This window comes from Belonocnema kinseyi, chromosome 6 (genome assembly GCF_010883055.1).
Source record: "Belonocnema kinseyi isolate 2016_QV_RU_SX_M_011 chromosome 6, B_treatae_v1, whole genome shotgun sequence".
Classification (NCBI taxonomy): Eukaryota; Metazoa; Arthropoda; class Insecta; order Hymenoptera; family Cynipidae; genus Belonocnema; species Belonocnema kinseyi.
In genome coordinates this window covers 17,930,535-17,944,626 of record NC_046662.1, presented here as the reverse complement: position 1 = coordinate 17,944,626, position 14,092 = coordinate 17,930,535, and the positions used below count along the sequence as shown (strand labels likewise).

Genomic DNA, 14,092 nt, shown 5'->3' with positions numbered 1-14,092 from the left:
TTCAGATAAAAAATTAATTTTTAACGACAAAAAAATAATTTTCAACAAAAATGTAAAATTCTCAACATTAAAAGAGCCAAAAATTTTTTTATGAATTTTTGAATCCAAAAATACAAATTATTAACAAAAAAATCCATTTTTTAACCAATCGTTCAATTTGCACTAAAACAGTTCAATTCTTAGTGTTGTACAAAATTATTTAGTTTTAAATCGAAGAAGACAATTTATTCACAAAACGATTTTTCTACCTCAAAAATATGAATTTGCAACAAAAAAGTTTATTTTTCACTAAATAGTTAAATTTACATAGAAATAATTTAACTTTTAACCAAGTAGTACAATCTTCAACGTAAAATACGAATTTTTAACGCAAAAATTAATTTTTTACAAAGTATTTAAATATCATATCAAATTCTTTTATTTTTGATCCAAAAAGTAGAATTTTCAACAAATCGGTTTCATTCTTAATAAAAAAATATGAATTTTCAACTAAAATTATGAATCTTTAACCAAAAAAATTAATTTTTCAAAAAGTACTATAAGTTTCGACAAAGTAGTTGATTTTTTTAACAAGAACAGAGTAATTTTACACAAAATATTTACGGAATAATTTTAAAGAAAATACTACGAATTTTCAACCAAGTAAAATTTTTTGTTTTAAATGAATTTCTAGTGAAACTGATGATATTTTGACCGAAAATTTTAATATTCTACCAAAAAGATGAATTTTCAAAAAAATACATCAATTTTCAACAAGCTTATTCAATTTTCAATCCAAAATACTATTTATCTACAAAATAGTTGCATTTTCAACCATTAATATGAACTTTTAAAAAGCAATTTTATTTCCAACCAAATAAATAAATTTTTATAAAAGTACCTAAATTTTCATTAAAAAAGTTCAATATTTAACCAAGTTTCTAAATTTTGAAACAAAAATACGAACTTTAAACACAAAAGTTAATTTTCAACTGAACAGTTGCATTTTTAATCAAAAGACAATAATTCGCTGCCAAATGGTTAAATTTTCAACAAAAAGAAATTAATTTTCAATTAAAAGAATGATTTTGGAACTAAAAGTGGAGCCCTTAAAAAAATTATATTTGAACCAAAAAAAGAAATAGTTCTCAACAAAATAGTTAGATTTTTAATCAAATGGTTGAATGAATTATCAATAAAAATTATAAATCTTCAACAAACAATGATTTTTTAACAAAGTAGTTCAAGTTTCAACCAAATAGTTGAATTTTTTACAAAATAGTCACCTCTTCAAATCAATAATTAAACTTATAATCTAATAATAGGATTTTTAACTAAACGAGATGAATTTTGAACCAAAAATATAATCGCAGACTTTTCAACTAAGATTATCATGGACGGCCCTTTATAGCGGTCTCAGCAGAATACCCATTAAAGATATTGTTAAAAAAGAAATACTTTTAAGTTTTCTTTATTATATAAATTATTATTTTGAATATACTAACATAAATATCATTAGAAATTGCCACTCTTCCTTGCACTTTCTTTCCAGGTTGATGAACATGCAGATAATAAAATCCTCCAGGTAGAATACAAGAAATGCACCTTGGAACTTGATAAACCGGAAGTGGTTTGAGTTTCCTAGACTTTGACTTTACAGGTATTTCTCCATCTTGTGTGTGAAATTCAATTTTTTTCTTTAAATGCTTTGCCAACTAAATAAGGATTTCAAATAGACGATAATAATTTAGCAAACAAAAAATGAACCAATATTTATAAAATTAAATAAATAAAACTAATATAATTCGATCTGAACAAAAATTAAAATCAGAAATTAAAAATTAATTTAGATATAAAATTCAGACCCTTTCGCCGACTTCGAGAGAATTGAAATTTTTCAGTTTCGATAAATCCGCGAAATATTTTCTTGAATATTTGGTGACAGTACCAGCAGCGAAAATAAAAGGATCATTAGTCCTCCATCTTGAATCGATCACTAATAATCCATCAAATACTAGTCCAGCTCGAGAAAAAGCTACAAATTAAAATTTTGTATTTACAAATATTTTATGGCAAAAAATTTGATTTTTTATTATGGGTATTTTAATCATTTAAAAATGATTGAATTTTATTATTTTTAATGAAATTTCTACCCATGAAAGTTTCCAATTGGATTCGTTTCTCACTAAAACTCATGAGGATGTCGCAAGGGACTGTTTCCGTTTCTGACTTTGATTCTATTTTCAAGTTCTTAATAACCTTGCCCCCATTTGAATTATCTTCCAATTCCCAGTCGATCAGATCCCGCCCCGACAGAATTTTCACACCACTTTCAACTATGTTGTTCATCACTGCAATATCGACCTTTCGATATTTTGGGAATATAGTGATATTTTAAGAAAAATTAATTATTGACTAAACAAATATTAAAGGCAGGGGCTGAGCGCCTTCAAGGAAGGGTTTCGTAACCTATTAAGACTTTTATTCAAGTCTTAACTGAATCTCAATACAAAATATTTTTTAATTAAAAATTTCCGTATTTTCTTTAATAATTTTATTTTATTTTTTATTTTCTGGTAAAGATTTCGAATTTTAGATTTTTTAACTTGTACAGTTCTTAAGTAATTAAATTTTTTCTTTAATTATAAAGTCTAGTTTTTTAAATAGGAATTTAAAATTTGGAAAACTTATGTTGGAAATTTTATTTTTGTATTGTCTTATGAAAAAAGGTTTCTTTTGATTTTATATTTTTCAGGTGAATAATCTCAAAAGTATTTATTTTAAAAAAGCTTGGAAATTTTCAACAAAATGGTTAATTTTTTGAACCAGAAGAGAATTTTTATTTGTATTATAGATTTAAAAAAAAACTTATACATATTACATTTTATCTATGTCTCCAGCCATTTCATTTTTTTATTAAAAAAATAAGTAATTTTTTCTTTTTTATACGAATTATGGATGGTCCAAACTTATCTTATAAGGACATAATCGAAGTTTATTCACGAAAATCATATTGCAAATTTACCATTTTTGAATAATGTTCGAATTATTAAAAAAAAATTCAGGAAAAAAAGTTAAAATGTTAACCAAGAAGTTCAATTTTCTATCATGAAACACAAATTTTCCACAAAACCAATTAATTTTCAACCAAATAGATGAATATTCAACTAAAAAATGTGAACTTCGAACCAAAAATGGAATCTTTACATTTTCAGGTGAAAAAGTTAATTTCCAACAAAAGAAATGAAACAAATTCGTAAGGTTCAACCACAAATATAAGCTTCAACCACATAATTAATTTTAATCAAATTAGTTTACATTGTACCAAAAACTTGAATTTTCAATTTAAAAATATCAACTTTCACCCAAAGTAGTTTTACCCATTAGTTGGATTTTTAAGAACAAAAAACAATTTTACAATAAAATAATTAAATTTTAAAACCAAAACTGGAATATATATTCATATAACCGATTTTAGAGAACGTATACTTATTAGGTTTCATCTCTTTCTCTAGCTATTCCATTTATTTATTTAAAAACAAAATCATTCTAGATTTTTTATATAAATCCTGGATAGCTCAAACTTATCTTATTAGGATAGGGCTGAAGTTTCTTTAGGCATGAATTTTCAACCAAATATTTAAATTTCAAATAAAAAAGACCAAATTTGATACAAAAATAGTATATTGACTTTTGCAGGTTCAAGAATTCATTTTCAAAAACAGGAATTCAACCAAATTAAATATGTTCATACCATCCAAGCATAAAATACCAAGATATAATCTGAGTTTCTTGAAGAAAATCTCAGCCTCAATTTAAAATTTGTAAAGAATTTTTAAATTTTTAAAGAAAAATGAAAAAAAAAAAGAAATTCAACCATAAAAATTAGTTTTCTACCATAAAAAATGAACTTTCCCTAAAATACATTAATTTTCAACCAAATAGTTGAACTTTCAACTAAAAAATATTAATTCCGAATAAAAAATAGATTATTTACAATTTCAGGCAGAAGAATTCATTTTCAGCAGAAATGTATTTATAACAAATTAGTTCAACTTTCACCCAAATAGTGGAACTTTGACTTTAAAAACGTTGATTTTGAACCAAATTATAATTTGAGAGGTAAAATAATTGGTGAAAAAAAATTTGGTATAACTGTTGTTTAAGTTTATTTGTTTATTGGTTCTTGGAGTTATATAAATATAGTTTTCCTATGACTCTTGAAAAATTTCAAAAAGATTTTTGAAAATTTCAGATGTGTCGAAAAAGTATCCAGAAAATGTTTAAAAATGTTTTTTATAATCAAAATTAGGAAAAATTTGAGTCTTTTACAAATATATTTAGAATTTGTAGAAGTTTAGAAAAAAAATAGCAGATAAATTTTCTCACTTTTTTCATTTTTTTCATAGTTTTCAAATATTTGTAGTCTCTTTAAAACTTCCCATATATCTTTTAAACTGAAACAAAGTATTTATAAAATTTTTAAAAACTTTAAATATTCTTCTATTATCTTAAAACCCTTCAAAATTCATAAAAAGCTTTAAATTTTTATTTCGAAATCTTTTGAATATTTTAACACTTCTAAATATATTTTAAAATGAGTCGATTTTTTCTGACGAATTAAAAAAATCTTTTAAATGTTTCACAGTAGCCTTCCTTAAAAACTTCTACAAATTATGTATTAAAACTGAATAATGTAGAAATTTCGTTACTCACTAGGCTTGAAATGTTCTTTTTCAATTAAATATAAAAAAATAAGGTGGCACCGACTTTTCTTATACAAGAATTTATCGATTTTTTAATTATTTGAAAAAATTATTTTTTAACGGTAGGACAAGTGTTCTTTATTTTTTTTAATAGTAGAAATGGTTGTCAGTATCGTCAGTAATATTTCTTGAAAGTTTCATGATTTACAAAAATTAGGGATGAATTTGACTTAATTTTTTGTTAAGAAATGAATATAAAAAATTTCCTTTACTGTACAAGATGTGACGGTTAAAATTGTACAATTACAAATCTAAAAACTTTAGAAAGTTGATTTTTCGGCATAAAAACCACCGTAGCAGCCTTTAAATATAAATAACGTGAAGCGAAGAAACCAGAATTTTTTATTTGATAGGGGAAATTTTTATTATTCAAAATCAATAAAAACCGGAAAATCGAATTTCGGGTCCTAAAGATGGTTCCTTCCTTCCACGTCACATTTATATTTAGAGGTTACTATGATACTTTTAAAAGTGCCAAAAATTCTACTTTGAAGTTTTTTACATTTTTAATTGTAAATTTTAACCATTATATCTCGCAAAATACAGGAAATTCCTTATCTTTAATTTAAAAAAAAGGTGGTATTAACACCCTTAAGGTTGTGATTTCATGATAATTTTAAGATTAGAATGTCAAATTTATCCCAATTCTTTTTTTAATCATGAAACTTTCCAGAAATATTACTTACTTTACTGATAAAAATTTCTACTATTAGGAAAAAATTAAAGAACATTTGTCTTACCGTGAACTAATAATTTTGTTTAAAAATTTTAAACAAAACTTATTTTTATATTTAATTGAAACAGAACATTTTAAACCTACTAAGTAGCATGTAAGGAAATTTCCAAATTATTTATATTTTATTACATAATTAATGGAAGTTTTAAAATCAAGTTTTTAACATTAACAATTTTTTTTAATTCTAAGAAAAATTCGAATCACTTAAAAAGATATTTAGAACTTTCAAAAAATGTGAAAAGATTTCGAAATAAAATTTTAAAGCTTCTTATAGATTTTAAAAGGTTTAAAAATTTTTTTAAATGTTTGAAATATTTTTTTCCTTTGAATTTTCTATAAGTCCTAAACATCTTTCATAACGACTCGCACTTGTCCTAAATTTTTGCATAAAAAAAACTTCTTAACTATTTTCTAAATACTTCTTCGACATATCTGAAATTTTTAAAATTTTGTCTTCTCTATGTTAATTCAGATATTTTTTTACTCAAAATAAAATATTTTTGGTTGAAATATGAAGTATTACATTTTTTGTTCAGCATTCATATTTTCGACTGAAAATTCAATTATCTGGTTGAAAATCATATTTTTTTTAAATTTTGATTTGACATATCTGAAATCATTGAAAATCTGTTCAAATTTTCTCTGTAATATTATAATAAAAATTTAATAATAAAATATTATAAGTCTTCTCTTAGTTGAATTTAACTATTTTTTAAATAAAAATTAAATTATTTTTGATCAATATACCAACTATAATATTTTGTGTTAGAAATTCATAATTTTTAGTTGAAGATTGAAATTTATTGGTTAAAATTATTTATTTTTTTAATTTTTGATTTAAAATATCTGAAATCTTTAAAAATGTTTTTGAACTTTCTCAATAATCTTAGAAAATTATATTTATATAACTTTAAACATAAATAAACTTAAAAAATAAATAGTTATTCGAAACTTTGATTGTCTTAAATTGTAATTTGACTGAAATTGTTTTTCTTTTTTGACTAAAAAATATTTTTTGGTTTGAAAGTTCAACTATTTAGTTAGAAATTTGTCTTTTGCTTTGTTGAATTAAATAATTTTTTAGTCAAAAATTCTCTTTGTTGAAATTTTAACTATAACACTTTTTGTAGAGAATTAATTTTTTTCGGTTGAGAATTCAACCATTTGGTTAAAAATTAACATTTTTAAAAATTTATTTATCGTGCCTAAAATCTTAAAAAATCGTTTCAAATTTCTTCAGTAATCTTAGGAAAATTATATAAACTTAAAAACAAATAAATTTGAGTCATAAACAGTTATCCAAAATATTTATTTTTTATAAACATCTACTTTTGCCCTCCTTCGTTTGACGATGATACTAAATATAAAAAAATAGTCAAATATATTTTTTAATCTGGCAAAAATGGGAAATAATTTTCTCGCAAAAAGAAAGATATTTCCGCGTTAAAGTTTTAGAAAATCTGAAAAAAAATATTTTTCACCTACGGCCACTCTGATTAGGCAATAAAAAAAACAATAATTAGAATAGTGACTCACTTGGGATGATAAATAAGTGACATAAGTAGATACAGTTGATTATGGTTAGTAGGATTCATTAGAGCAGTGCATTCCTATTCGTCACGCAGAATCAGTACAATTCAAAGAAGGGAGATCAGCGAACATTGCCCCTTGATTCTGATTAAAACTGATTCAGCATGTCGAATCCATCACTTCTAATTGACTGTCCGACCAAACGACTCTGCATCTACTTACTAAACAAATAGTCAGCTTATATGCCTCATTTAACCAGTTTATATCATTTATTAATAAATTAGACATTATTGAAAACAAATTTAATTAAATTAAAATAATTAATTAATAATAAATATTAATAAATAATATTAGTTAATAATAAATATTAAAATAAAGTACATAATAATAATAATAATAATAATAATAATATAAAAAAATTAATTTAATTCATTAAACTTTTGTGATTAAAATAACAACGTATTCTAATTTTCAAATCCTGAAATTTCTACAGATATTTATGATAAAAATGAATAAATCTACATTCCAGACTTCACAGCCCAAAGTGCTCTCAAAACAGGACAAGAAGATCATTTTTCACAAAAACAGGGGATTACATTATTTTAAATTTAAAAAAAATGAGTTTTACAACAAAAGAAATAAATTTTCACCAACAAGACAAAATTTTAAATAAAAATTGGAATTTTTTACAAAAAAAAATATAAAACTATGAATTTTCGAAAAAAGTTAATTTTTAATCGAATAGTTGGATCTTCAAACGAAGAAAGATACATTTTTAACCAAGAAGATTAATCTTCCACAAAAGAACACTATTTCTGACAAAATGTTTTAATTTTTAACGAAATAAAATAATTTTTAATCAAAAAGATGAATATTCAACAAAGCAGTTTAACATTCAACCACGTATTTCAAAGAGAAAATTTTGTTGTAAAAGTAAATTCGAAAATACGAATTTCAATAAAACAAAGATAAGAGTTGAATTTTTTTAGAAAAAAGATCAGTTTTTAACGAAGATTTTTCAACGAATATTCAACAAAATACTTCAATTTTCAATGACAGAGATTAATCTTTAAGAAGAAAACTAATGTACAAAAAAAAAATTTTTAACCAAATAGTTAAATTTTAAACAAATCAATCAATAGATGCATTTGTAACCAAATATTTGCATTTTCAAGAAAAAGAGATAAATTTCTAACAAAAAGTTTAATTATTAAAAAAATAGTGGAATGATCAAGAAAAAAAGTTAGTCTTAAAATAAAAAAGAATTTAAAAAAAAAAGAGATAAATTTTCATTTGAAAAGACAAACTTTTAACAAGAGTGTTGAGCTTTCATCTAAGAAGTCGAAATTTCTTGAAAGACTGCTTACTCCAAAAACATGAATTTTCAACAAAAAAGTTCATTTTCAACCAAAGAAAATTAATTTTCAAACAAAAAGTTCAATTTTAAAAAATATATTTAAGAAAGTACACAAATAATTATATTTACAACCAAATAGTTGAACTTTACAAAAAAAGAGACGAATTTTTAACACAAAGTTAAATATTTAACAAAAAATTCGAATCTTCTACAAAAAAGACAAAAAACTATGAATTTTCAAAAAAAATTAATTTTTCATCAAATACTTAAATTTTCAAACCAAGAAAGATGAATTTTTTACTAAAATGATTATTCTCCTACAAAAAGCAAGTTATTTTGTGTAAAATGATTTAATTTTCCACGAATGAAAATAATTTATAATCACATAAATGAATTTTCAAAAAAAAGTTCAACATTCAACCAAATATTTCAAAAACAAAAATTTTCTTTGAAAAAAATTCAAAAATATGAATTTAGAAAAAAGAGGAAATTTTCAACAAAAGGTAAAATTTTCTACTAAAATAGTTGAATTTTCAATAAGAAAATATAATATTTTAACGAAGGAGACTTTTCAACGTATTTTTAATTATATAGTTAAATTTTCAATGATAGAGATGAATATTTTAGGAAGAAAATGAATTTACAAACAAAAATATTTTTATTCATATAGTTGAATTTTCAACAACAACAAACATCAACCAACAGATCCATTTGTAACCAAATCGTTACATTTTTAAGAAAAAGAGACGAATTTCTAACAAAAAGTTTAATTATTGACCAAAAGTTGAATTTTAAACAAAAAATTAGAATTTTCTAGAAAACAAAAAATATGAGAGTGTGAATTTTCAAGAAAACTGCAAAGTTAATTTTTAACCAAATATTTGAATTTTAAAACCAAATATCAGAATTTTGTACCAAAATTGTTAAATTTTTAATTAAAAAAATACATTTTTAAGGAAGAAGATTTTTCAACGAATATTTAAGAAAATAGTTTAATTTTCAACTTTCTACTAATACATTATACTACTATACATTATTTAAACTAATCCTTTTTCAATAAAATTTGTAGAGAAAAATTGTCACAATAATAGTAATGAAAAGGGACAAGCATAATTACTTTTTCATTTTTTTACCTCACTATTATTAAAGAAAACTTTATCATGCATTTCACATCCAGGAAGAGGAGGTTCGATTAAAGTTATCCAGGAACCTTTCACTCCCATTTCGAGGAAAGCATTTAAAGCACAATAGCATTCGATATTCCAACCATAGAATACTATCCATTCTACATTGAAATTTATTAAATTAATTTTTTTATGTAAATCAACTTAGATAAAAAAATCTGTTTTTAATAATCTAACTTTTAGTTGTCAAATTTTCCGTCCAATTTTTTAAACTCTTGACACACACAGCAGCATCCGTGTCGTCATTTATTGATAAACAATTTATGGGAGTTTCACTTTCCGTTGGATTTCTTGAAATATTATTAATTAATTAATTAATTAATTATTATAGAATGAATAATGTTTATCATCAAAATTCAATTATAACACTCGTTTAGGCAGAAATTATCTACACTCCTGTTTTTGAGCTTTTGCATAGTTTTTCGAAAAATCTAATATTTGATATTTCAATCGAGAAATATTTGTGTTTAAAATCAACTACAGTTCAATTTATCTAAAGAAGAAATTTTTTTAACAAAATAGTTGAATCCTCATAAAAGAAAAAGATTCATTTTCAACCAGTTGTATTTTAAACCAAACAATATGAAAAAAAAATTTAAAAAGACGAATTCTCTACAAAACAGTTTATTTTTTAATCCGAAAATATGAATTTTCAAAAAAAAAGTTTATTTTCGAACAAAAAGGACAAATTTTTAACGAAAAATGTAATAGTTGATATTTCAATCCAAAAAAAGAATTTTTTAAATAATAAAATTGTTAAAATCATACAAAAACGAATTTCTAACAAAATAATTGAATCTTTAACCGAAATAATGTTTTTTTAACTGAAAATATTAATCTTATGCAAAAAGATGAATTTTCAAACAAATAGTTGAATCCTCAACCAAAAAAAATTTTAAAGTTAAACTCAACCGAAACTTAACCATTTTAATAATAAAAAAAAGATTAAATTTGTAGCAAAAGAGATGATTTTTCAAACCGAAAAGAAGACAAATTAAAAACCAAAATAATTTTTTTTAGATAGGAAAAAACAAAAGCTTTAGGCAAGTGATAATTAAAAATTAAAAATAATTATTAACACAAAAAAAATTGTAATAACTATTTTCTTTAGGTTTCTAGGTTTATTTGCTTTAAGGTTATATAAATAAGTTTTGTCTTAATAAAAATATATGATACACATTTTTTTTATTTATCGAGAAAAATAAAAAAAAAAAGTAAAATGAAAAGTATCTAGCAAATTTCTAAGAAATTTTTTCTTTTACAGGATTTTTCCAAATTAAAGGAAAAATTTTAATCAGTTTAAAATATATTAACGACTGTTTGACAATGGGGAAAAAATTTTTAATATTTTTAAAAATGTTCAGAAATCTTTCAAAGTTTTAAAATTGCTAAATATCTTTTGAACTAACTGGAATTATTCCTGAAATTGTCTTAACATTTTTAGGACTGATGTTTGAGAATTTAGGAAATCTATCGCAATGTTGTTAAATATTTTTAAATATTCTCTTCAAATTGATTTTTCAAAATAAAGAATCACTTGAAATATTCCCAGGAATCCCAATAACTTTTTTTTTACTTTGGAATCTTCCGAAATCTTTAAAAAGCTTCAAAAATGAACTTTTTGTTTTAAATCTTTTGAAATTTGTTGAAGTTTAAAATGATTTTTTATCTTTGTAAAACTTCTAAATATCTTTTGAAATTACTCGTGAAATTTTGTAATCTTGAAAAATTTTTAAATTTGACTTTAAAACCTTTTACTTTATTTTTCAAAATTTTAGGAAATCATTTGAAATATTTTAAAATCTTTTAAAATATTTTTCTAAATTAATGCTTCAAAATCAAAAATAAATTTAAATTGTTCTTGGACTCATAAGGGAAAAATGTTAATATCTCAAAACCTTCAAATTCCTTAAAAACGACTAAAATTGTATTTATAAATCTTAAAAAATCCACCCTTTGCTTACAAAATTTTGAAATCATTTCCAACTTTAAATTATTTTAAGAAAAATTATTTTTATGTAATTATAATTTTGTTAAAATAAAATTTTTGCTTCAGCTTGAACTTATTAGACTCAACTATTTTATCATTTTTTGTCCTATTATGTGGATACAAATTTAATTTTAATTTTATAAAAATTAACGAGCTTTATGAAAAAACTGAAAAAATTGGCGTGTAAATAATTTCCGCCACTTGTATAATTTATAAGGTATTCTTTATAAAAAAAAATCTCACTCTCCATTCCAATTTTTTTTTTGTTTAGGAAGCCTTGGTTTTTGAAATTGAAGGCCGCACGTTAAAATCAGATAATCGTATGTCAAGTGCCCTAATTTCTTCACTGTTACGTATTTTTGTTTTCTGATGAATTGAAACAAATTTTCCATTAATTTTTCCTCATTTTAAAATTAATAAATACAGTTCATAAGATAAAAAATCACCGATTGATAGCACTGACTGTCCCATTAATAATATTGAACCAGGCTCTGCCTGCTTTCATTTGCCTGTAAGCGTGACAATAACGACCATTAAATGGAATGAATTTTTTTTCCAAACAGGTCCTATTTTTTTCATAAGGCAACCCATTCGTAGAGATTAGAGTAACATTCGTAAAATTAGCAGAATCGGCTCTTGAGCTAAAAGAAATCGAAATATCTAAATAGAATCTAACATAGGGCTGCAGTTTTTAGATCATGACTGCTTGAGGTTTTGTCATTAGGGGCTGTTCATAAATATATTGTATTTACAATTAAATAGTTCAATTTTCTTCAAAAAAATTTTACCAAAACAAATAATTAGAAACTAAAAAAATTTCAAGGAAAAAGTTATAAACTAACATTAAGAAGCATATTCAATCTAATGGACAAATTTTTAAACAAATAAGATTCCTTTTGGTTTTAGATTGGTGAGATTGATCTAATGAAAGAAAAATTTTCAACACAATATATGAACAATTTCTATCCAAAATTATACAATTTTCAACAAAATACTTAAATTTGTTATCAAAAAGTAAATTTTTCATCTTACAAGGGATACATTTTTAATACAAAATTTAGTAGTTAAATTTTGGAATAAAAAAATGTAATTAAAAAAACAAACTTCCATTAAAATAGGTAAATTTTCAAATATAAAAAAAAGTTCATTTTTCAAACAAAAATTCACTTAAAACCAAATAGTTGAATTTTTAACTGACATGAATTTTCAACCAAAAAAAGTCATTTTTTACAAAGTAGTTCAAGTTTTACCTGAGTAGTGGATTTTTAAACCAAAAAAGATAAATTCCTAAATAAACGTGTAATAGTTGATATTTTAACCAAAAAAAAAAAAATGATTTTTAAACCCATAGTTTGAAAAAAAATTGAATGACATTAAACCAGAAAAAAGTTCTTTTATTTTAAATAATTGAATTTTAAAGCCAAATAGACGATTTTTTCAGATGGCAGATCAATTTTTGACCCAAAAATTAGAATTTTTAACCATAAATGAATTCGTTAAATTTTCTTTAAAAAAATAAATTTTTAACTAGTTATATGAAACTAAGAAATACAAATTTGTAACTAAATAGATAAATTTTCAACCAAAAAGATGAATTTTAAGTAAAATACATTACTTTTCTACCTAATAGATGTATTTTTAACATATAAAGGATACATTTTCAACAAAAAATGAAATAGTTACGTTTTAAAATTTAAAAAAATTAAATTTTATCAAAAAGTTAAATTTCAACAAAATAGAAAAATTTTTAATCACAAAATATGAATTTCCAACAAAAAGTTATTTTACAACTGAGTAATTTAATTTTCATCTGAAGTGATGAATCTTCAACCGACAATTTTGTTTACAAAGTATTTCAACTTTAAATTAGTAGTATTTTCAACAAAATTTTTTAATCTTCAAACAAAAAAATTAATTTTTAAACAAAGAGTTGCATTTTTCCAAATACCTGAACCTTCTACCAAAGTAGTCGAACTTTCGATCTAAAAAGACGCATTTTTAACGAAATACTTGAATTTTCAACTAACAAAGATAAATTTTTAATAAAAAATAGAATATTTAATCTTACAGTAAACAAAATCAATCGTAACCGAAAAAGCAACAATTTTTCACTTTAGAAATGAGTTTTTAAATAAATTAAGAATCTTCAGACAAAAAAAAATTTGTTTTAACTGAACAGTTAATTTTTTAAATAAATAGTTCAATTTTCAATCAGGTAGATGAATTATCTACCAAAAAGATAATATCTTAACAAAAAAATGTCATAATGAATATTTAAGCTATTAAGTATTTTTATGTTAAATCAAAAACTGATTAATTTTTAACTTGACATTTATTGAAAAGGATGAATTTTCAACCAAGATCAACTTACTACAGAAAAAGATGAATTTTCAACAAACTACATGAATGTTCAAACAAATAGTAGAATTTTCAAATAGAAAATATAAATTTTTAACTAAATATGTAGTTTAATTATTAACAATGATACATTTTCAACGAAAAATGGAATAGTTAAATTTTGATTAAAAAGTAATGATTTTAAAGCACAAA

The 14,092-nt window shown here is 22.5% G+C and overlaps 2 protein-coding genes across 5 annotated transcripts in view; both read right to left on the bottom strand.

Annotated features, from left to right (window-relative positions):
• The window catches only part of LOC117175674 (homeodomain-only protein-like), a 101,099-nt gene that overhangs the window by 28,726 nt on the left and 58,281 nt on the right, over window positions 1–14,092 (bottom strand). The gene's annotated exons all lie outside the window — the stretch shown is intronic.
• Window positions 1–14,092, bottom strand: part of LOC117175672 (cilia- and flagella-associated protein 61-like) — a 34,781-nt gene that overhangs the window by 3,743 nt on the left and 16,946 nt on the right. For all 3 annotated transcript variants that reach the window (XM_033365400.1, XM_033365401.1, XM_033365403.1), the window contains 7 exons: window positions 11,989–12,183; window positions 11,786–11,908; window positions 9,730–9,842; window positions 9,502–9,653; window positions 2,133–2,343; window positions 1,845–2,014; window positions 1,485–1,694 (listed from right to left, as the gene is read on the bottom strand). In XM_033365400.1, the coding sequence (XP_033221291.1) occupies window positions 1,485–1,694; window positions 1,845–2,014; window positions 2,133–2,343; window positions 9,502–9,653; window positions 9,730–9,842; window positions 11,786–11,908; window positions 11,989–12,183 (1,174 nt within the window). The remainder of the gene's footprint in view (window positions 1–1,484; window positions 1,695–1,844; window positions 2,015–2,132; window positions 2,344–9,501; window positions 9,654–9,729; window positions 9,843–11,785; window positions 11,909–11,988; window positions 12,184–14,092) is intronic.